Source organism: Physeter macrocephalus, chromosome 2 (assembly GCF_002837175.3).
Source record: "Physeter macrocephalus isolate SW-GA chromosome 2, ASM283717v5, whole genome shotgun sequence".
NCBI classification, from domain to species: Eukaryota; Metazoa; Chordata; class Mammalia; order Artiodactyla; family Physeteridae; genus Physeter; species Physeter macrocephalus.
Window position 1 is genome coordinate 135,726,951 of NC_041215.1, and position 24,159 is coordinate 135,751,109.

General features: G+C 48.9%; 1 protein-coding gene across 34 annotated transcripts in view; it reads left to right on the top strand.

Annotated features, from left to right (window-relative positions):
• Positions 1-24,159, top strand: part of LRRFIP1 (LRR binding FLII interacting protein 1) — a 150,496-nt gene that overhangs the window by 43,038 nt on the left and 83,299 nt on the right. For 2 of the 34 annotated variants that reach the window (XM_028482977.2, XM_028482978.2), the window contains exon 1: positions 19,035-19,368. The exons of 27 other annotated variants lie outside the window; for them this stretch is intronic. In XM_028482977.2, coding sequence (XP_028338778.1) covers positions 19,303-19,368 — 66 coding nt within the window. In that variant the 5' untranslated portion in view covers positions 19,035-19,302. Of the gene's footprint in view, positions 1-19,030; positions 19,369-20,623; positions 21,297-24,159 lie in introns of those variants that run through there. 5 more of the 34 variants (XM_028482911.2, XM_007114086.4, XM_007114083.4 and 2 more) reach the window with 5 other exon arrangements.

Genomic DNA, 24,159 nt, shown 5'->3' on the forward strand with positions numbered 1-24,159 from the left:
CTCTCACTGTTGTGGCCCCTCCCGTTGCGGAGCACAGGCTCCGGACGCGCATGCTCAGCGGCCATGGCTCACGGGCCCAGCCGCTCCGCGGCACGTGGGATCTTCCCGGACCGGGGCGCGAACCCGTGTCCCCTGGATCGGCAGGCGGACTCTCAACCACTGCGCCATCAGGGAAGTCCCTTGTTAGTGACTTTTAAAATGTGGTAGACAACATAAAACTTCTTAAAATAGAAATGGAAAATGTGGTTCTTAGGCAAGAGAGTTAGACTTTTGTGTTCAATGAGCAATTTAAGATTTGAAAAATAAAAAATTGAATAGAAATCAAAGATTTAAAAATTCTTAGGTATCCATTATGATCATATTACTTGTTCAAACTGGAAAGCAGAAAATTTTCTGCACCTGCATAACACAAATTTTATCTTGCCCTTAAAAAAAATTGACCTAAATTTAAGTTTGTTTTATATTTGGTTTATTATTCTGGTTATTCTAAGAGAGTACCTACTTTATCATATATTGAAATAAGACCTTACAAATATCTTAGAATTGATGAAATATATTTTAAAATATTTCCCTTAGCTTGAAACTCTAAACAAAACCTTGCAATGTGATTTACCTTGTATTTTCAAGTAGTGCTATAGATAAGCCACAAAAATACTGACTTTCAGTGACTCTAGTAAATAGTTACAGTTTTTCATTTCTTCATAGAGCATGATGAAATGCTTTTACAGTCGGTGGAATTGTTCAAACTTTGTAGATTAAGAGTAGACTTATCGATGCGTGTATATTCCATCTGGGGGACAGAAGAGTGATCTTGTTTCTATATTAACTAAAACTCTGACATAAATGAGCTTGTTACCAAAGTTCCTCAGCTGAGGGTTGGGTCCTCTTTGATTACAATTGCCGTTCCGTTTTTATAGATTGTCTTCGTGGAAAAAAAGAAACATGGGGATTCAGTCTCAAAGGTTTGAAGGCAGCACCGGGAGGCAGTCTTCCGTCTCTGGTCTGTGGGATTTAAGGGCGATGGTTGAGTGGCTGGTGGCAGGACGCTAGGCCGGCGTCTAGAAGGCTTGGTGATGTCTGGGAGTTCGCCCTTTGCCCGGCTCTCAGAGGGAAGCCTCACAGGTCTCACAGGAGGGCTCTCCTTCCCCACCCCTCCCCGCTTGGAATCACTTCCTGTTTCCTTAGAAGCACAAAGCTGTATTTTCTGTCTGCATCTGAGGATAGTTTCATTGAGTGTCATGGCTCTTATCATGACAATTAATTACTTATTTGGCAGTTATTTAACATCGGTCTTCCCCCGGGGGTGTGGCTGCTCCTCGCTCGCTGTTACATCCGTGGTCTCTGACCCGTGGCCGCCGTCACCCACACGTGATGACTGAGTGAGTGGATGAGAAGACTGCAGCAGTATGGGGGGGGGTGGGCACTGGGGACAATTCTGAGCATTCTGAGGAGTCACGCTGAGGCCGGGTTAAGGCAGGGGCCCTGGGGGCACGTTGAAGTGACATTAGGAGAGGAAGCCGACTTGGTGATGCGCTGCCGGCGGAGCGGGGAGAGCACCAACCTCGCGGGGGCGGACGTTTACTGATGTCAAGACCTGGCAGCACACTTAGTTCTTACAACAGCCCAGGAGGTTGTGACTGTTACTGCCTCTCCTTCACTGATGAGGGAACTGAAGCCCAGAGACGTTAGAGAAAGCCTTCTTAGGAGGCACTGGCTGGTAGTGCCCCCTCGGAGGAGGAAATGCAAAGGAAAGACCCTTGGAGGCGACACAAGTTCCATTTTGAATACGTCTCGAGCTTGAGGTGACTCTGGGACCTCCAGGTAGAGATGTCCACCTGGCAGGCGGGCTGAAACTTGGATAAGTCAAGAGAAAAGGAATAAGAGACCTGGTGTTGGGAGACATCTGGGTCACAGTCAAAGTGGTGGGGCTGAGAGGGGACCTTACAGGAAAGAGCTCTGAAGACCACCCAGGAATCCATGTCCCCCAGGAGAGCGGGCGAGGATGTAAGCACAGTTGTGTGTCTACTTTATTTTCTCTGGCATTCAGCAATAGGCATAAGATGATCAATAAAATGCAAAAATTACTATTTACTATTTGCAGGATGGTTGATAATATCAGTTAGAGAGATGCACCAAGGCATGAATTTGCGGTAGTATTATTTTTCCTTTCAAAGCATAAAAAGACACCTGGTATCGGTGATCAATCATGTGATCATGTGATCAGTCATGTGACTTTTTAAAGCAAAAATTAAGGAAGAAAAAGAACTGTATTCAACATCCTGAAACACCCAGAAGGATTCTTAACTTTGGGTCCAATCATCCTCCAAGGGTCTTTGTTTAGATTTCAAAGGATCCCTGAAATTGGATCGGAAAAAGAGAGCAGCGTTACCTCCAATTATGAATGTAGGCCCAAAACTTTAGAAGTGTGTGTGATTTCATCACCAAGGACCAGCTATTTTTTTTTTTTTTTTTTTTTGCGTCAACATCCTGAAACACCCAGAAGGATTCTTAACTTTGGGTCCAATCATCCTCCAAGGGTCTTTGTTTAGATTTCAAAGGATCCCTGAAATTGGATCGGAAAAAGAGCAGCGTTACCTCCAATTATGAATGTAGGCCCTAAACTTTAGAAGTGTGTGTGATTTCATCACCAAGGACCAGCTATTTTTTTTTTTTTTTTTTTGGTACGTGGGCCTCTCACTGCTGTGGCCTCTCCCGTTGCGGAGCACAGGCTCCGGACGCGCAGGCCGAACCCGGTTCCCCTGCATCGGCAGGCGGACTCTCAACCACTGCGCCACCAGGGAAGCCCAAGGACCAGCTATTTTTATGTCATTTTTCGGTGGTTGCAGACAGCTGTGGAAACGTACGAGGCTGTGTCGATATTACGGTGGATATGAGCTCTTGTCACTCAGTACACTAAGAAAGCATCTCGTTTTGGGGCTGGTTATTAAGCTGTTGCCTCTCTGCTCCAAACCCCGCTTCTTCCCAGCCCTGTGATGCTGGGGCTGGAGCCCTGCACACCTCATCTCCCCGGGCTCTGCCCAGGCCCTAGAGGGCAACCGTGAGGCCAGGGAAGGAGACAGGACCCACTCCTCCCTGTCTGCCTCCTGTTTCTGTGAGCATCACCCCAGCAACGGCCTTCACCCAGGCAGCCGCGGTCGGTTCCATTTCTGGTATTTTTCATGCTCTCAGAAACCACCGTCATGGAGCCCCATAGGAGATTCTGGAGCACAGTGCCTTCCGAGCCTTTGGGGTGCGCTAACCCAGCCCCTTGTTCCCCCAGCCCTAGCTGGTCCACAAAGTATTCCCTCCGCGTTACCCGGGTCCTCTTTGCCTTCTCAGTCATCCAACACCTGTATTAAATTGCTCCTATTAATAGAACTGGTGTAATTTCCTTTTTTCCTGTCTGGACTGTGATTGATATGATATATCACAATTTAAAAATATATTTTGATAATATATTTCAGAATAATCACTTTCTTTTGTAACCCTATATACTTTGTTTTAAGCACTTAAAAATACCATTCTGGGACTTCCCTGGTGGCTCAATGGTTGGGAATCCGCCTGCCAATGCAGGGGATGCAGGTTTGAGCCCTGGTCCGGGAAGATCCCAAGTGCCACGGAGCAGCTAAGCCCGTGAGCCACAACCACTGAGCCCGCCTGCCTAGAGCCCAGGCTCCGCAACAGGAGAAGGCACTGCAGTGAGAAGCCCGCGCACCACAAAGACGAGTAGCTCCCACTCGCCACAACTAGAGAACACCGGCGTGCAGCAACAAAGACCCAACGCAGCCAAAAATTAATTAATTAAAAAAAATACCATTCTGAGAATGGCCACAACCTTCACCAGCCTTCCAGGGGCATCCATGGTACAAAAATAGGAAAGAAGTGAAAGTGGTGGGCAGCCTAATTAATTGCAGTTTCCTTTTAGGTTTAAAAACCTCTAGGAACAAAAGGCATAAAGGTTTTTCTTTTCATTCTTCCTTTCTTTTCAAATAAAGTTACAGAGAAAAATGAAATTCTGTGTTTTTTTCCCCCTTTAAAAGTAGTACATGTGTAACAAAATAATCATTGGAAAACAGAAGGAAACAAAAAGCATTATAACATAGAGACAACCATGCTCTATTTTGATTTATTTCCTTGAGGTCTTTGTTGTTGTTTATTTTTTCATAGATGTTATTGGTGTGTGTGTGTGTGTGTGTGTGATTGAGTGTGTGTGCACTCAACATTGTCGTAAGCATTTTGCATTCTATTACATACTCATCATAGACACTTTTTTTTTTTTTAGATGTTGGGGGTAGGGGTTTATTAATTAATTTATTTATTTTGGCTGTCCTCTCACTATCGCGGCCTCTCGTTGCGGAGCACAGGCTCCAGACGCGCAGGCTCAGTAGTTGTGGCTCACGGGCCCAGTTGCTCCAGTTGCTCTGCGGCATGTGAGATCCTCCCAGACCAGGGCTCGAACCCGTGTCCCCTGCATTGGCAGGCAGATCCTCAACCACTGCGCCACCAGGGAAGCCCATAGACACCATTTTTATAGCCAGAAGGGATGCCATAAAGTAGATATCCCAAGGTCAATTTGGCCACTTTCTTACAGTGTAAAACTTTTAATATAAATTATTTTTTATTGTGGTAAAATACATGTAACATAAAATTCACCATCCTAGCTATTTTTAAGTGTACAATTCAGTAGGATTAAGTACATTCACACTGTTGTGCAGCCATCACCACCATCCATCTCCAGAGCTCTTCTCATCTTCCCAAATGGAACCGTATCCATTAAACACTAAATCTCATTCCTATGTCCCCTGCAGCCCCTGGCAACCACCTTCTACATTCTGTATAAATTTGACAATTCTAGGTATCTCATGTGAGTGAAATCATACGATATTTGTCCTTTTGCATCTGGCTTATTTCACTTTGCATAATGTTTTCAAGGCTTCATCCACATTGAAGCATGTATCGGAATTTCCTTTTTTAAGGCCCAGTAATATTCCATTGTATGGATACACCACATGTATTTATCCATTCACTGGACCCTTGGGTTGTCTGACATTATTAAGCCAAGGTGAAACCTTTAGCGCAGGCCCCTCGGGAATGCTTACCGGTGACCACCAGGAGGCAGCCGCGGGAGTTCGACCCCTCTCCCAAGTGTATCTGTTTCTCCCTGATTTCTCCCGTTCTTCACTGCCTACTCCCCTTTGCCTCCTTCCAGAGATAAAGATGCTGAAAGATAGAGATAGTTCTATTACATTTTATTTTAAATGTAGGGCAAGTATTTTAAATAACCGTAGAATATTAGAACTGAAAACTTTGAATATTTTTATTCAAAACTCTTAGTTGCTTCACTGTGGAACAATTTCTTCTTTTTCAAAAATTGTACCATAAGAGAGTCTCTTTGCCCAAAAAGAGAAGTTCTTGGGCTTCTATTGCCTAATACCACTCTTTGCAGACACAGTCAAGTCCAGCCATCTGGAGCAGAACTCTCAACTAGGAAGTGACTGGGTGCCTGAAAGACAATAACTGTCCCAAAGTTCAGGCCACTTGTTCTAGAAAAGTAATAATGGTTGCTCCTACTAGAGCCTCACGACTTAGAATTCCAGTTAGTCTTCCAGTTCCATGGGCTTAACAAGCTCATATATTTCCCCTGCACCAGGGTGTGCCCTGCAGGCTGTGGGTTCCGGGCCCGCAGAGATGCAGGCCGAGATAGAAGCCACAGTGGGGTGGGGCCGGAAGGCAAGAGGGAGGGGCCCTTGGTCTAGGACAAAAGTTAATTCCCACATCCCTTTGTAAATGGTAACTGGTTACATTAGATTTAGGTGAAATGCGCCTTGAAGTACTTTGTAACATTGTGCATTTTGTAAACCAAGCACTGTGCTCACAGCCAGCATTTTATTTATTTAAATACTGATTATGAATAATCACTCATTTAATCCTTGTAAATGGTATGAACTAGGTGCCATTGTTACTCCTATTTGACAGATGAGGAAACCGAGGCATAGAGAGGTTAACTGGCCCAAGACCAACAGCAGGTTCTAGGCGGAGATGCGGCTTCCCGCCCACGCAGTGTTGGCCCGGGAATCTGAGTGTCATCCCTCCACAGGGCCTCTCCCTGCAGAAAACAATTGTGTGGTAACACTCACAATAATAAACTTTTCACTGACTTAAGTACTAATCTTTCTTCAAGTCGCTTTGCCTGCTTATCTTTTATTGGTCAAAATTAGATTGTGGCCTTTAGGCAAGAGTGTCTTGTTTTTTGTTTTCTTTTTGTTTGTTTGTTTGTTTTGTGGTACGCGGGCCTCCCTCCGTTGCGGCCTCTCCCGTTGTGGAGCACAGGCTCCGGACGCGCAGGCTCAGCGGCCACGGCTCACGGGCCCAGCCGCTCCGCGGCATGTGGGATCCTCCCAGACCGGGGCGCGAACCCGCGTCCCCTGCATCGGCAGGCGGACGTGCAACCACTGCGCCATCAGGGAAGCCCAAGAGTGTCTTGTTTTGAGACTTACAATTTCTTTCCTTTCAGGGGCTTTATCAGTTGACTGACAACAAATTCTCTGTTTACTTTATAGGCAACTTTAATGCTGTTTAAGTGCTAATAAGGCTGGTGTCCTGTCCTGTCATTACAGTGCAAGCACAAACCCACAAAGCTGCTGAGTCCTTATTACTTCCCTAATTGCAGAGTATCCAATTTAAGAAGAGATGGCAGACCAGGGCTAGTGTAACATTATAATGATGGGAGTTCTGATGTTCAGACAGGATAAAGAAATCGGCAATATAACTAGTGAAAGGGAATAGATACAATTTATAACTACTTTCAGATTATGTACATAGCTAATCCAAAAGAGTCAGTCAAAAACTGAGAGTTCAGTGAAATAATTTGTGATGATATAAACAAAAATCCATAGCAGGGGGGAAGGGTGAGGGAAAGGGATAGTTAGGGAGTTTGGAATTGACATGTACACACGGCTATATTTAAAATGGATAACCAACAAGGACCTACTGTATAGCACAGGGAACTCTGCTCAATATTATGTAGCAACCTAAATGGGAAAAGAACTTGAAAAAGAATAGATACATGTATATGTATAACTGAATCACTTTGCTGTACACCTGAAACTAACACAACATTGTTAATCAACTATACTCCAATATAAAATAAAAGGGTAAAATTAATTAATTAATTAATTAAAAGAATATGTTCAGGGAACAAGTTTCCCTGCTTCCCCCCCCCAAAAATCCAAAGCATTCCCATATGCCACAATAATTTTTTTAAATAACGGCAAGAAGATAAGATCCCATTCAAAAGAGCATTTAGGAATAAAGAAATATGTAGGACCTATATGAAGGAAAGTATAACAATATACTGAAGGACATAGATTTAAAAATGGAGAGAGAGATACCTTGTTTCTGAATTAGAAGACTCAGTATTAAAAAGATGTTAATCCTTCCCAAATAATTTATAAGTATAACGTAATTCAAATAAAATCCCAGTTTAGGGGACAAGCTTGGCTTAAAGTTAAAAAATAGACTCTGAAGCTAGCCTGGAAGAATAAATAGTGAGACCAGCCAAGAAATTTTTGCAGAAGAAGAATGAGGGTGATTTTTAACTTTTTTGTAGCCTACAGGTTCTTTGTTCAAACAAAATCCTACTTCCCTGTTCAAACACTTTCAGTGGGTCCTTTACTGCCTGCTGAACAAAGTTCAAGTTCCTTAAACTATTACATAAAATAAGAGCATTCAAACAATATCTAAGGGTATTCTGAAAAGCAATAAAATTCCCACGAATCCATCACTTAAATAGAGCAGCTCTTTTGTTTACTGCGTTTCCTTCCAGTCTTTGTCTACATTCGTACATTTGTACAGAGTTGTGTTCACAATACACTTATCTAAGGACCAACGATGCCAAAAGCTTGGCTCTGGGGAGAGCAATAAGCCCAAAATTCTGGGCTTGGAGGGGGGAGGTTCCAGAAAGAGGGCAAAGCTCCAAGTGCTCAAAAATGCTGACACTAGGGCTTCCCTGGTGGCGCAGTGGTTGAGAGTCTGCCTGCCGATGCAGGGGACACGGGTTCGTGCCCCGGTCCGGGAGGATCCCACATGCCGCGGAGCGGCTGGGCCCGTGAGCCGTGGCCGCTGAGCCTGCGCGTCCGGAGCCTGTGCTCTGCAGCGGGAGAGGCCACAACAGTGAGAGGGCCGCGTACCGCAAAAAAAAAAAATGCTGACACTAAAGCCTTAAACCTAATCCGAGCCAATTAAGTGACTCGGGACTCTACCTATGGCTTGTCTAACCCTGTATGTAAATTGTAATTCCAGAGTCTCTTATCTGCAGGAAAACTAATCTGTGTTCTTTAGAATAACAGGCAGAGTGTGTGGCCGGTGCCAGCCTGGGGTCCCACCGTTTATCTGCCACCTGCCTGGTGGCTGCGTCTCTCCTGTGTCACATGGGAAGCTGAAGAGGTCACAGGAGCTGCCGGAAACTACAACCTAGTAAGCGACAGAGCAGCTTTTCTCCCAAACCTCTGCTTTGGAGGTTTGAGGGCTTTTGTGCTGGGCTGACTGTGCTGGCTGCTCGCCCGCGGCTCTGGCTTTGCGCTCCATCACTCGCCCCTTTTTCACTGGGCCTTCCCAAAGGCTCAGGAGGCAAAGCTCAGTTCCTCGACCTTCTCACTTACAACGTTCTTCCTTCCAGCCCACCTCCACCATTACCCCCTGGGTCTTGGCATGGCTGTACCACGTCTGAAATCTCAGCCTCAAACGTCCCCCCCTGTGGCTTCCACTTCCTACCTTTCAGTGTCTGGGGCTGACTTCCTTGCTCTTCCTGACTACAGCACCCAGCCCTGCTTTTGAGTTCTTACTTGAAAAAAAAGAGGGCTACACACGTTAGAGAACGTGTTGAAATATTTATCTTGATCATTATTTCCGTGCACGTTTAGCTGTGTATTTGTTGAGGTGACTTGTCTCTGTAAGTCGATAAGTCAGTGTCCTGCTACAGTGTGAGTGCCTCGGATGAAGGCTCAGACCCTCTCGATCAGGGGTTCTCAGCAGGGTTCTCTTTCCCTCCCAGAGGACATGTGGCAAGGTCTGGAGACACCCTTGGTTATCCAGGTAGGGCGCAGGGTGTCACTGGCACCTAGTGGGTAGAGGGCAGGGACGCTGCTGGTCATCCTCTGGTGCACAGGACAGCACCCCAACAAAGAATCATTTCACCCAAAATGTCAATAGTGCCGCTGTTAAGAAACCCTGCTCTCTATTTACATTAGAGTTTCCTCCTAAATTCTCACCCCACATTTAATACAAATGCCTCAACAGAAGTGGGGATAGGAGGAAGGGGCTTCCGTGTAATCTGGGTAACTAAAGTCAAACCCACGGGTCAGAAGAGGCGTTTGGAAAATCTACAGTGGGCTTAGGGAACCACGCCCTTCCAGGAAGGTGGGCGGGTCGAAGCTGCCCAGTGAGGTGGCGGGTATAAAGGTGCCTTTAATTGACCTCTCGGCTGGCACTCAGAGGTGACGTGGTCAGGAGTGGCTATTTGATCTCCTGTTTTTCCAGAATTTCCACTCTCATGCTAAACATGTCTCTCCAGATGGCTGTTCTTCGCTCTTCCTTAAACTTCTTCTAAAATCTTCATTTTTCAAAGGTGAGGCTTTTATGTTCTATGTTAAGCCTGCTGGAAAGATATCTGGTTCATATGGACTGATGATAAAAAAGGTGCCAATAATCCGGTACGTTCCTGGGGGCTGACAGTTGATGACTCTTCTTTGCCCTTCTTTGTTTCAGGGGCTAAAAATGCAGAGGGAAGACCCTTATTTTAGGGTGCGGGCATGTGTTTTTAGCGCTGTGCTAAAGTGTGTTACAGTCTTTATTTTCCTTTAGGAAAATTCATTTTCTTAGAAGGATTATTTTGGGGATGCTCTTTTAGAAATTTCTGTACCTTAGGTTGGAAGGTTGCTTACTTCTGATATTTTTGTCTGTCCTGAAGTCAGGTTGTCTTCAAGTCAAGCTGTTTAGTAGGAGTGCCTGGATTTTAAACCTTTGAATTCACCCTGTGTGCCCTCAGATTTCCCTATTTGCTCTGGGTACTGTTTAAATTTAGATTATAAACACCTGTGTTCCCCACACTTCCTTTCTGTGACTGACATTTGTCGATCACATTTGTAGCCTGATGGACTTCTGGATTTTTCAGCTAGCAGGCTAAAGATTTGTTTCATGGCCCTGATTGTTAAGCACATTCTACCTCTCCTACAATGTTAAACTCATAGGCAAGATTACTGAGGCCAGAGCCAAAGAAATCGGTGAGCATCTAGAAGAAATTTTGCTTCTATTTTTTTAACCATCATTTTATATTCCTTAATATATTTTGAAGCATTTCATTTATTTCTTATCAGTGGGGTGTTCTGTTAGCTAGTGAATACAACTGTTGAAAGTAAAGCCTATTTTCCCTATTTTACTGTCTATTCTGCTCAAAAGTTTCTTAAATGGACTATTCTGAGTGCGTATATAGATATTTTTTCTTTGCATTAAGGTTGACTTACGGGGACTTTTCAAAGTCTTTTCCTATGTGGGTAAGAAATATGTAATGGATTTGAATTGTTCTGTTTTCAATATTTTTAGAAAATAACTGGGTGGTATTTGCAGTGTGTTGTGTTCATGAAAAACAGAACTGGTTTTCCTAAGTGGTGCTTTATTGGAGGTGTTTGTGGCCATTTCCTTGGACACAGTATATGGTGGTGGGGGGGGTTTCTGTGATCATCTGGTCTGGTCTTAAGGGTCAGCAGTTCTGAGGAACGGATTGAAAAAATGGATACATCCCTCCCCCCTCCAAGATTGCTATGGACTTATTGCTGGACACTTTTGGAGATGAGCTTAATTCCAGAGTAAAATAAGCTAGAAATTATTTTAAATGTGGACAGATTTTACCCTGCGGCAGCATTATTGGGCCCTCTGGAGCCCCGTGGAAGGGCTCTGGGCTCAGGTGCTGAAAATAGCGTCACCCTGGCTGGACCAGAGGCGGCTCTCTGGCGGGTCCTTCAATCTCTCTCCTCCCACCCTTCCTTGTCCCTCGGTTCTGTGTCCACAGTCTCTGCACCAGGACTGTGTTCTTGTTATCTGTCCTCTCCTGGACACTTCGGTGTTCTCATGCCCATTTAGCTCAGAATCAGGCCAAATCCTGAAAGTCCAGAAACGCCCTCACCACTGCCCCTCAGTCAACAGTCTCCCACACGCCCACCCTGTTTTGGCTTAATCTCCTCTAACTCCCACTTTCCAGCCTCCAAACTGGCTCAAGTCTCTTCCATCCTTAAAAACAGATGGACACATGAACAAATCTCTCCCCACCCAAAACCTTCTTCTTGATTCTGTCTTCCTCTGAGGCTGTAACGTGCCATTTATTTTGTGTGCATGAACCATTGAAAATGCTTAAATGTAGAATTTCTATAAGAGGATACAATAGCCGGTGTTTTTCTAGTCGCAAATGAAAGGCTTTCTTGACCCTGTCCTCTTCACTCCATCTACCTTAACACCAGTATTCACGCCAGCCTTCTGAAGAGTGGCTTCCAGAAGGCGCCTCTAATTTTCTGTTTCCCTAACTACCCGTTGTCTGTCTTGGCTTGTTCTTGACACTCTCTTGTTCATTAAGTGTAGGAGTCCCCAGATTCCTTTCTTCAGCCGCTTTTCTGTTATATGCATGCTACCATTTTTATCACCACCTTAAACCGGTTCATACTTCTGGTGCCAAAGTGCCTGTTGGACACCTTCCTCAAGGCTTTCTGCCCCACTTCAAGTTCAGCGCAACCAAAACTCAAGCTCATCACCTTCCTTAGAAAATCCAAAGGGATTTTCAAAATATATACTAAAGGAAAAAAAAGTGTGGTGAATTGCTGCGTGCCAGGTAGTTATGCAAAAAAAAAAAAAAAAAAAAAAAAATCCAAAAGTCGTGCCGTTTTAAAAAGAGATTTTCTATTCTCAGTTGCTACCAAAAATATAAAATCCTTAAGATCAATGAGAGTTAATGATAAACTATGAAAGCCCTCCATTTTCCTGGGAGAATCATCCATCCATCCATCCATCCATCCATCCATCCATCCATCCATCCATCCATCCATCCGTGAGGTGAGCAGCTGCTCCCGTTTTGGAAGAGCCCGCTCTGTCTCTGCGGAGAGTGAGGACGGAGTCACAGGCAGCGGTGAGTATGAAGTATGTGGTTGTAGGACACCCAACACAGGGTGGGTGCTCAGGAAGCAGGAGTTGTTTATATGCTAGAAACGAGCTCTCTTGCTTTCTAGCCACACCTGCCCCCAATATTTCTGTCCACTGGAGGCGGTCAGGACCCAGGCCCGAGTGTCAAGTTCACCGTGGGCCTGATCTGGGCCAGCTGACTGTGGGGTACAGTTTTCTCTGTGAATGGCAGGCAGGGACCGGCTCCCTCATTTGATGTTCCTACCAGGGCCCTGGGTCTTACCAGGAGAGCGAGCTACGGCCTGGACCTGGGTACGCGCACTGCTTTGGCAACGCCCTTGGAGCAGGAGGTGGGGTTATTGGTCCAGGTTCAGCCCGGGGAGACAGCCTGTCTGGTGACTGAGGATCCCTGGGGGGCTGGGGGGAGGGGGCACCTCTGCGTCAGGCAGTGGGCCGGGTGCTGAGGGCTTGGACTTTTAGCGGGGACTTGGGTTAAAAACCTGACTTCTCTCTGCCAATGTGCCTCTGTGGACAAGTTATACAACCTTTGTGGGCCTCCGTGTGTGTACACCTGCCTAGACCTCGTTTTATTGTACTTCACTCTATTGTGTTTCAAAGATACTGTGTTTTTTTACAAATAGAAGGTCTGTAGCAACGTCGTATTTAAGAAATATGTTTCATAAGGCTATAGGTGCCATAGATAGTGATTCCTCTGATGGGTCTGGGCAAAGTCAATTAAAAGCCTTCTAAAAAGGAGTCACCATTCTACACACCATCAAGAACATTTGTGATTCACCAGAAGAGGTCAGAATGTCAGCATTAACAGAAGTTGGGGAGAAGTTGATTCCAACTCTCATGGGTGACTCTGAGGGCTCAAGACTTCAGTGGAGGAAATAACTGCAGATGTGGTGGAAACAGCAAGAGAGCTAGAATTAGAAGTGGGGCCTGAAGATGGGACTGAATTGCTGCCATCTCATGATAAAGCTAATGACTGAGGGATTGCTTCTTGTGGATTTGCTATGAAAGTGGTTTCTTGAGATGGAATCTGCTCCTGTGAAGATGCTGTGAAGATTGTTGAAATATCAACAAAGGATTTAGAATATTTCATAAACTGAGTTGATAAAGCAGTGGCAGGGTCTGAGAGGATGGACTCCAAATTTGGAAAGAAGTGCTACTGGGCGTAAAATGTTACCAGACAGCATCGCGTGCTACAGAGAAATCGTTCGTGAAAGCAAGAGTCACTCGACGCAGCGCGCTTCATTATCTCATTTTAGGAAGTCGCCGCAGCTGCCCCAGCTTTCACCATCCACCACCCTGATCAGTCAACAGCCACCTGACTGGAGGAGGCAGGACCCCCCTCCAGCAAAAAGATTATGGCTTGCTGAAGGCTCAGATGATGATTAGCATTTTTTAGCAATAAAGTATTTTTAAATAAAGGTACGTACATTGTTTTTTAGACACAATGCTCTGGCATGCTTAAAAGACTACAGTGTAGTGCAAACGTAGCTTTTATACGCTCTGGGATGCCGTAAAACTCGTGTGACTCCCTTTATTGTGATAATCACTTTACTGCAGTGGTCTGGAGCGGAGCCCATAACGTCTCTGAGGTGTGCCTGTGTAAAATGCCTTGTAAACCGAAAGGTGCCGTGCAAATCTGGGTAATCACTTCATGAACCAGCTTTATAATATGAAGTGGTTTTTCTATTAGTCAGAGGATCCATATAAAGTTATAACATACATGTAAGCTCACTGTTTGTAGCAGTAATATAGAGATGTTTATTCTGCTGTAATCAATATGGCTAGGGATTCATGTTCATGAAAAACAGCTGTTATGGCTGTGATTTGGAAAATGGTTTTGTGTGGGTTATTAACTAGGAGTGCAGCCAGGAACCACTCTGCCCTCCCCTGCCTGCCCTCTGCCTTGTGCTACATCCTGGAAGGGTCTGTCTCTGTTGCTCTAGCACTTAGCACCAACCACGGCAGGAGGCAAAGCTACTGAACCCAGAAGCAGCCCAGCACCATGAAGACCAGTAAACCAAGTTTGGGTGTGACCCCACAGTGGTTAAATGTGGCATTTGCTGGTTAGCTATGAGTCTTGAGGTTCCTAGAGCAAAATTCGATCATTCTGCTTACCTTTTGTTCTCTTCTAGGGGTTCCCTTAAGAAATTAAGTTCCTGCACGTAATCTTACTGCACATCAGAGAACTGCTTTTGAGATTTGGGACCTTACACTTCTGTTGAGAGGGCTCGGAGCACGACAACCATGGTGGCTTTTAGGAATGCCCGAGACGGTCAGAGCTTGCACAGAGCCTAAGGTCCCTCTCGGGACAGAGTCCCTGGGTTTAAACAGTGACGAGGTGCTTGCAGGTCAGTGGCTGCCCAGCAGCTTGGAAGGGGCTGGAAATAGAGTCCACCTGCTAGAAGTGGGATCTTGACCTAAAGAAGGGAAAACTGAACCTGTCCTTGACCTCACAGCTCTTTATATAAAGACCCTGGGCCCACACTGGTGCAGTCCGGATGGATGGCCACCCTCTTCCTTACCCCTCCCCAGCCCGCATGCTGCTCAGACCATTCAAAGGCGCCCTGGGTTTCTTCCGCCAACCTCTCTGAGGGTGGAAACCTGGGGCTTCTTTTATTTTTTTTAAACATCTTTTTTGGAGTATAATTGCTTTACAATGGTTAGTTTCTGCTGTATAACAAAGTGAATCAGCTATACATATACACATATCCCCATATCCCCTCCCTCTTGCGTCTCCCTCCCACCCTCCCTATCCCACCCTTCTAGGTGGTCACAAAGCACCGAGCTGATCTCCCTGTGCTATGAGGCTGCTTCCCACTAGCTATCTGTTTTACGTTTCGTAGTGTATATATGTCCATGCCACTCTCTCACTTCGTCCCAGCTTATTCTCTACATCTGCATCTTTATTCCTGTCCTGCCCCTAGGTTCTTCAGAACCTTTTCTTTTTTTTCTTTAGATTCCATATATATGTTAGCGTACGGTATTTGTTTTTCTCTTTCTGACTTACTTCACTCTGTATGACAGACTCTAGGCCCATCGACCTCACTCCAAATAACTCAATTTCTTTTCTTTTTATGGCTGAGTCATATTCCATTGTATATATGCGCCACATCTTCTTTATCCTTTCATCTGTCGATGGACACTTAAAACCTGGGGCTTCTTGTCTGATTTCTTCTCACCTGACACTCTTAGGTGGTTTTAGTTTTGTCTTCCTCAAGCTAAAGGATTTAGATTATTCGGCCGAGTGGCCTTTAGAGCTGTGAGCACTGGGGTAAAAATATACCAGTGCACGTCCATGGTTTCCGTTCTACAAAATGTCACTTTCTTTGACTTCCGCGTGGACTTTGCCAGCACCAAGTTTGTAGGCTCCAGTCACTCAGTAATCATCCTCCCAAGTGGCCTTGCTGAGTTTAAAAAAAGGGGGTGGAGGGCTTCCCTGGTGGCGCAGTGGTTGAGAGTATGCCTGCCGATGCAGGGGACATGGGTTCGTGCCCCGGTCCGGGAGGATCCCACATGCCGTGGAGCGGCTGGGCCCGTGAGCCGTGGCCGCTGAGCCTGCGCGTCCGGAGCCTGTGCTCCGCCACGGGAGGGGCCGCAACAGTGAGAGGCCTGCGTACCACAAAAAAAAAAAAAAAAAAAAAGGGGGTGGAGACTGCCTGGGAAGGGGCTTACTAAGGGGCCCTTTTCACTAGAGAGCTACTTATGTCAAAATGAACAGAAGGCAACTAGACCCTCTACACTTTGTTTGGGGCCCGGGGTCTAAGTAACCCCAAGAAGTGTGAATTCAGCACCACTTAAAATACAGACTGACATTTCCCTACGGCTGGGACGGGTCTGAGCCATCTTCACGGTATGGCTGGGCTGGAACGCATGTCAGAACATAGAGGCCTCTCATCTAGAAGGATGTCAGCAAAGCAGTTTTCTCTAATTTGCTACTGCTTAGTAGAATCAGAAATCTCTTGTGCCTTTACTATCATTATTTTGTCGTTGGTATTGTTAGTTTGTTCCTGGGAATAAAACTAGTCAACCAGTTGCTTCTGCCTCCATGATAGTGTCCTGCAGCCAGGCCCTCTCACAGCTTTTGTGGAGGCTGTGGGTTTGCTGTCTTCTCTGGGGCTACCCACAGTCTCTCCCGGTTCTCAGCCATTTAAACCTGTTGTTGCCCAGCTTCCTTCCTGCTGCGGAGAAGGGCAGGAAGGCCTGGGAGCCTGGAGGCCAGGAGAAGAGAGCGGGCTGAGGGGCAGCAAGGCGGCTCCCCTGACTGTGCTCAGTGGGGGTCCTCCCCTCCGCCCTGGGCACTTTCATTATCACTGTCATGTTTCAGATGAGACTCGAGACACAGGGGCTACGTCACTTAGTCATGATCCCACAGTAAGCGGCAGAGCCAAGAACTGAGCCAGATGGTTTAGTTCCAGAGCCACTTAACCCCCTCCCTATGTGGTTTTCATAAAACTGATAAGTAGCCATTGGACGGCCACCCGGGAGCTGGGGAGGGTGCAGGTGTCCGCAGGCATTGCCCTGTGACAGTCAGGACAACAGAAGCCGGTTCCCTGTGCCCTGCTCAGGGAGATGTGGTCTTCAGGTTCCAGGTGGCAAGGTGCTCTAGCATTTGCTTATCTAGATCAGAATATTCAAACTGAAGACTCCCAGAAGGCGATTTTATTAACTGGCTATCATTCTCATCTGTGGAGCTCTTAACTAAAATCATCTTTGCTTCAAACCATAGATTCCCTAAGTTCCGTACTTGTTTATGTAGAACAGCTTAAAATTATTTCTGCCAACTAGTTTAACTCTATAGAATCAAGAACTGTAACGCACTGACATATTTTAAAAGTGTTATAGCAAGAAAACAAGGTATTAAAGGTATGCATTTCAATCTCTGAAAATTGTTCTTGCCCACCTAACGCTGCTATCCAACAAGGCTTGGCGCTGTGTTCCCACTCATCAAAGTGGAAACCTGCTGTTTCTCCCGCAGAGGCCACTTTGGGTCTTTACTCGGCCTTGCTTTTCTGCTGGCCCTACTCTCTCCTAGGTTAGGACCTCGGTCCCTCAGAACCTTCTCTGTTCCCCACCCCGCTACGCCCCCCGACACATACACCCTTCCTTCCAGAGCCCCCTGCCCTGAAGCCAGAGCGGGAAGGCGAGTGCACACGGGCCTTGCGCTAACGTGTTACCGAGGAGGAGGTGAGTGGGGCAGAGAGTGGGGAACTGGGGGACTGTAACATTTAAATGTGTATTTGCGGTCTGTCGAGGCTTTCGCTGGAGCCGCCTTTGCAGAGAATTAGGCCCAGCCGCTCTATTCTGAAGTTCTCGTTTCGGGGGCGGGGAGGTGGTCTTTCTGAGAACGGCCTCCGAAAACGTGCCCCCAGGGCATGGGCAGGAAGGGCCCCGGGGCCGCCTGGACGCAGGGTAGGAGGCGGGGGGGGGGGGGGCTACGCCCCCCGACACATACACCCTTCCTTCCAGAGCCCCCTGCCCTGAAGCCAGAGCGGGAAGGCGAGTGCACACGGGCCTTGCGCTAACGTGTTACCGAGGAGGAGGTGAGTGGGGCAGAGAGTGGGGAACTGGGGGACTGTAACATTTAAATGTGTATTTGCGGTCTGTCGAGGCTTTCGCTGGAGCCGCCTTTGCAGAGAATTAGGCCCAGCCGCTCTATTCTGAAGTTCTCGTTTCGGGGGCGGGGAGGTGGTCTTTCTGAGAACGGCCTCCGAAAACGTGCCCCCAGGGCATGGGCAGGAAGGGCCCCGGGGCCGCCTGGACGCAGGGTAGGAGGCGGGGGGGGGGGGGGGGGCAGGAAATCTTCCAGGCGCCACAGGCAGCGGGCTGGGCCGGGGCAGGTTGGCATTCCGATGAAAATCTGCGTCGCTTCCTGCCCGTCGCTTCTGCTTCGGCCTGGCGAGGTCAGGAGACGTTCCGTTGCTTTGCATGGAGGACTGCTAAAGAACGAGCGACGCGAGTTGTGCGGCTGGAGGAGGCGCGTGCTGGGCGGCCGGGGCCCCGTCCCGCCGCTGGACGCTCCTCTCCGCGCCCTCCCCGCGCGGCGCCCGGCGGGGACCTCGGATCGGCCCCTGCCCCGCACGACCTCCCGCCGGATCCCTGGCCGGTGCAGCCCCCCGGCTCTGAGACGCCGCATCCGCGCCAAACCGCGTTCTTCTGCCGCCGCTTGCGGAGGGGGATCCCGGGATGCTTGCTCTTAGCCCCGCGGGCCGCGCGGTGTGGTCGCCCTGGAAGCCGGTCTTTTCTCCGGGTGACGCGTTAGCTGGGTACCCCGACCAGCAGGTGCTGCGGGGCTCGGGCGAGGTAGTCGCGTCCGCAGAAGCTCACTTCGGCCTGAATTTGGAGAACACCTTGGGGCGCGAGCGCAGCACCGACGGCGAGGGGGCCGGGGGCGGGGTCTGGCGGGGCACGTCGCCCCGCCCCCGCGCGGGCCCCGCCCCGGGGACCCCGCCCCGCCCCGCCCCGCCCCGCCCCGCCCTGGCTCCTCCACCAGAGGACCCCGCCCCTCGCACAGAACCCTCCCCCGCGCTGGCTCCTCCCCAGGGCGACCCAGGCCACGCGCGGGCGCCTCCCCGTTCCTCCCCGGTCTTTCGAGGCCTCTCAGCTCGCCCTGTCTCGGCGGGTGGGTGGGTGGGGGGGCGGCCGACGGGGCTGTGGGCGGAGCCGGCTGGGGTCTTTTTTCCCCACCGCCTTTCGGGTGGGGGGCGGAGGAGGGCTGGGCGGTGATTAATAACCGCGCCGCTGGGGCGCGGGGAGGAGCGCTCGCTGAGAACGGGGCGGGCGGGGTGCGTGGTGGAGCGCGGGCGGGACCCTCGTGGGTGGAGGGCTGGGGGCGGCCCCAGCTCCTCTTCTCCCGGGTGCCGCCACCCCAGGCCCGCGGGCTCCCGGGCTCCGGCCACCTGCGCCCCGCCCCTGCGGCCGCACCCCAGCCCCGGAACCGCGGAGGCGCGCCCCCGCCTTGGGAAGGGCGAGGTCCCCGTCCCGACGCGCGGATTTGTCCCCGGGCAGTAGCCCCGCCGTTCTCGGCATGCGGCTGCGCTGAGAGCCGGCCCGCCCGCGGATCCGGGGAACCGGGCGTTGGCTCCCTTCCCTGCTGTGTGAGAAGGTGGACCTGCAGCCGGCAGGATGACCAACCCTGCGGCCGCGCAGAACCAGGAAATAGACTGTCTGAGCCCAGAAGCTCAGAGACTGGTAAGAAGAAAACACATTTTCGAAACTTTTGGTTCTGTTTGCCAGTGTTTGGTCCTTGTTGGTGTTCTAGGGGCCAAGGGCAGGCGGCACCTTCCGCCGCAGTCATCTGTGCCCGGGGAGGTGTGGGGCTGCCTCGCCTGGCCGGGACCCCCTTAAACGAACGTCCCCACGCGAGCATGGGCGGGGGGTGGCCTGCTCTCGGTTCAGTTCGCGGCTCGGTGTGCACTGTCCCCCCCTTGCGCCCTGGAAAGCACAGTTCCCTGGGCAACGCCCCTCAGCAGGACGGAAAGGAACTTCGTCTGGTCCCCTCTGCCCGCAGTTACGGCCTTTTGACGGGCTCTGCCCAGCTGCGTGACTCGGCCTCGGATCCAGCCGAGGTGTGAGACCTGCGCGTGGTCTAGAATTTCGCTCAGAACTTCTAGTTTGATGTTTTACAAAAAACAGCCCCTAGGAACTGGTGCCCAGAGGCGGTGCCCTCACTCTGAGGCTGGCACCCCCAGTGGCTGGGTGGCTTGGAGCACTTACCCTGCGCTGGGCCTTAGAACCAATGGGTTGCACCCGGTTTCTCTAGTTCCCCCAAGGACCCCATTTCCCAGATCCACTTTGGCGGGTCTCCTGGGGTCTCCGGGTCCGGAGGGGATCCTCCGTCTGGGGGACTTTGCAGTTATCCGGCTCAACACCCAGCGTTGGAACCGTGGATGTGGGAGTAGTTTGGCGTTAAAATCGGGCAGGGGGTGCGGTGGGGAAGGTTTGTAACTCCCCCTTTTCATGTGGCTTGTGGTTGATGGTGAATGGGAATATTTAAAGGTGAAAGGGCGCAGTTTGGAAAAGCAGCACATCATTAAGTTAGTACTGCAGACGGGGAGACAGAGACCCTAGATTTCCACTTTATCCGGCCTGTGTGGAACCTTGATAAAAGTGTGAACCCCAAATAATCACTCCTTCACCAGGTAGGAATTAATCACCTACTGAGTGTTTGTGGAAGATTCAAGATGAATAAGACTGCCCTGCCCTGAGCTTCCCGGCCAACACCAGAGAGGGGTGTAGAAACAGATTCTGATGAATACACACTTGAAAATTACCTTCCTTGCTGAGGACAGTCAGGTGGATTTTTTTTTTTTTTTTTTTTTTTTTTTTTGCGGTACGCGGGCGTCTCACTGCTGTGGCCTCTCCCGTTGCGGAGCACAGGCTCCGGACGCGCAGGCTCAGCGGCCACGGCTCACGGGCCCAGCCGCTCCGCGGCACGTGGGATCTTCCCGGACCGGGGCACGAACCCGCGTCCCCTGCGTCGGCAGGCGGACTCCCAACCACTGCGCCACCAGGGAAGCCCCAGGTGGATATTTTTAAGGTCCTCGTTAGTGTGCTCCTCTGACCTGACTTAACGTTCCACCCCTGGACCAGACCTTTGGAGCTGGTTCCTACCCCTTAACCTAGTTGGGACCCTACAGAGAGATGCTTGAATCACCATCAGGGAAGGGCCCTCGGAAGAAAGAAGGATGGGAATGCCACTGAGAGATGCCCAAGCTCGCGAGGAGCCGCCTAGGCAAACCATAGATGGCAAGAACAGGCTGATGTTAATCCTGGGCAAGATGTGAGCTCAGAGGAATGAACTGCTGCGCAAGGAGAAGAAAAGAGTGACCATGGAGAAGAGGATGTGAGGAAGGGAGCGCCAGGCCGTCAGAGGCAGGAGTAGAAATAACCTGTCACCCGAAGGCGCCGGCTGCACGGTCTCATTAACCCTTAACTTAACCCTGGGACTGGATCTGGTTGAGATGCATGCTTCACAGAGATGCTGCTGGGAGTTGGTGACAGGAGAGACCGGAACAGCTGCTGATTGAGGAGGTGCTCGGTGGGCACAGCCCACCTTCTCCTACCCGCAGTTCCAGGATCCGGGAAGCTCTGAAAATCAGAAGTTGTTTCTCTTTTCTGTAAGTTGTTAGCGGGATTCGTTTGGCAGTGATGGGAGGCTATTCGCGGTCCCCAAGTCTCATCTTACTGTAGGTATATCTGTGCCAACGTCCCCAGGTCCCATTTGGCCGATGGGAGGCTATTTTCAGTCTTTATTCTTCTTAGCGTGACTGTTTGTACATTTCTCTGCAGCCCTGTTAAGGTTCTTGACAAGGGCTGTTACTCTGGGTTGTTACAGAATATATGGTGTATGCATCTTGTTGCCTTTCCAAAATCCAAAAATGTTGAATTCTGAAACACATTTGGCCCTAGGGGTTTTCAGTAATCAATTGTGAACTTGCTCAAGTAAATAGCAGCAACAACTTTTTTAGAGCAGGACTGTTTTTTGAGGTTACTGGTTGAAAAGGAAACCGCTGCTGAAGGACCAGTGGGGTGGGGTGGGATGTGTCAGAAGGAGTCGCCCAGCAGCCACCCTGGGCGGTAGTGTGCCAGCGGGAGAACGGTGGGCATTTCAGACTGGCTTGTGCTGGCTTGTGTTCTGTGCCCAGAGACCCTGTGTCCCGGGAACAGGGGTCTCCAGGGGAGGAGGAGGGCCGGGGCCACCTGGGTGTGAGGCCAGAGCTGGGGTTGACAGGAGGAGATGGATTTGTCCAGCTCCATCTCACGGGGCAAAGAAAAAAGCAGGATCCGAGCAGGAAGTCCAGGCTCCTTGCAGGAGAGGACAGTGTAGAAACCATGTTTCTTTAACTTTGTAACTTCCCCATGTTCGTGCCGGGTTGTGTCACCTCTGGTCGTTTTCCACATACTGATTAGCACCAAGTCCTCCCAGACGACCAGCCCCATTCTGAGAGAGGCTGTCAGGGTAGAACGTGGACCCCCAAGTCTCATCTTACTGTAGGTACCAGTGCGCAGGTCCCCAGGTCCTGGTGGCGAGGCGACATGTGGATGAACGGGGGGTGGGGGTGAACACAGTGCTGGGGGGCTGACCCTGCTGGGCTCAACAGGAGACCTTTGAGCATTGGAATCATGGTTTGCTTTAGACGAATCATTTTCCCAAACAGTTAAGATATAAAAACAGTAAGTTAGGTCTTTTCTCATAGCAGTTAAGAGTGTCCCACTAGGGCAAAGATGGAGACTCAACTTCCCTTTTTCTTTAAGGGATAGTTTCTGTTCAGCCTGAACTAATATCAAAGTAGTGGAAGCCTCCTTAGCAAACTTTTTGTAAACCCTGCCATCTAAACTGCCACTTACAGTGAGCACAGGAAATGGAGTTATTTATAGCGGCTGAAGTGTTTTCAGGCAGGGTTGATTGGTGTATTACCTGATTAGAGTGAGGTTCTTATCTAGTTTCTACAGAATTAGGAGGCCACATGTTGGTGCGATGTGTTTGCTCCTCAAAAGGCAATGTTCAAGAGGAAATTCTTATCCCTGAAAAATCAGGCTGTGTGACTCAGCAAAGGAAATGTGTTGTGTTTTTTTTTCCAGAACCCACAGACTTTATTTATTTATTTATTAAACATCTTTATTAAAAGGAAATGTTTATGACTAGTTACTCATATGCCAGTGTTTCCAGAATATCCGATCATATTTAAAAGTTTTAATCTTGGAGCCCCATTGGCCATAAGGTTCGAAATACTAACCTGTTAAGGCAGTAAGCCTGTTACATCTCACTCTATGTTAGCCGTGGGTCAGGGAGAAGAGGAATTTTTATTACTTTACTGCTTTTACTCTGGGCCACCCAAATTTTACTCTGTGTGTGTGTGTGTTTTAAAGCAGCTTATTTCCATATTTTCATGGAACGGATTTACCAGAACTTTCATTATTCAGACAGTCTAGATAAAGTTAAGTAAGTGAACTTCTTTCTTCTGAGTTAAACAAAGCGCTATTTTGACGACATCCGAGATTAAGTGGTTCAGAATTGCCACGTGCTTGATTGCAGAGACCACCACTAAAACCCCCTTGCTGTGCCTCATGTATTCATTTGGGGGAGGGCCAGAGTCTCAAGTGGTTTTCTCCTTAATGCTGTAACTTGACGACTTTAAAGCCATATAAATAGTTTTGTTTGGATGCGAAAGTACTACTACTCTAGCTGTAGTTTAAATTACTGTAAGGAAGATTTACTTTTCGTTTTAACGAAAATGTTTCATTTATATGTTTGTGTAATAGAGCTTATCAAAGCAGCATCATTTCAGATCCTCACATCTGTTTTATTATCTCTGGCCAGTGGGTGTGTACTCTTCCTGTGGGAAGAGAAATAGGAGTGGGCTTTTGGTGTGGGTGGGGAATCTCCACTTACCTCCTCTGAAATTTCCCCAGCACTCTTGCTCCTGGCGAGTGCTTCAGCATGCTTGTCTTCTCCTGGTGCTGTTAAACCTCCTGTGAGCTGAATTCACACTGTCGTCATAGAGGACACTGTGTAGGTAGTAACAGTAGGTAGCATCTCCCAAGCCCCTGCCGTGTCAGCCCTGTTAAGTGTTTTCTGTAGAAGTCTCCCCTTCCCCCTTGCATAACCTCAGAGGTGGTTTGGTTATTTCCACTTACACATAAAGAGAAAACGGGCTCAGAAAGCTCAGGGGACTTTCCCAAGGCCACACAGCCAGCAGGCAGTGGGGCCGGTTCAGACCCAGCCCTGCTGGTTCAGAGCTGGTGTGATGATGTCACCGCCATGCACGATGCTCGGGCAGGGTCTGGCAGGCAGTCGGCGAGCATCACTGCTCTTGTCAGGCTCTCTTTTGCAGCCCTGGGGCCTCACAACCCCGGTATCAGGGCTGAAGGGTTTCTTTTTACTAAGGCAGCCTGTTAGGACCCAAGACCTTGCTCCGGAGTGCATACTGAGAAGTCTTCATTTGATTAACGTTTCCTTTGTATTTCTGGTAGTTTTTC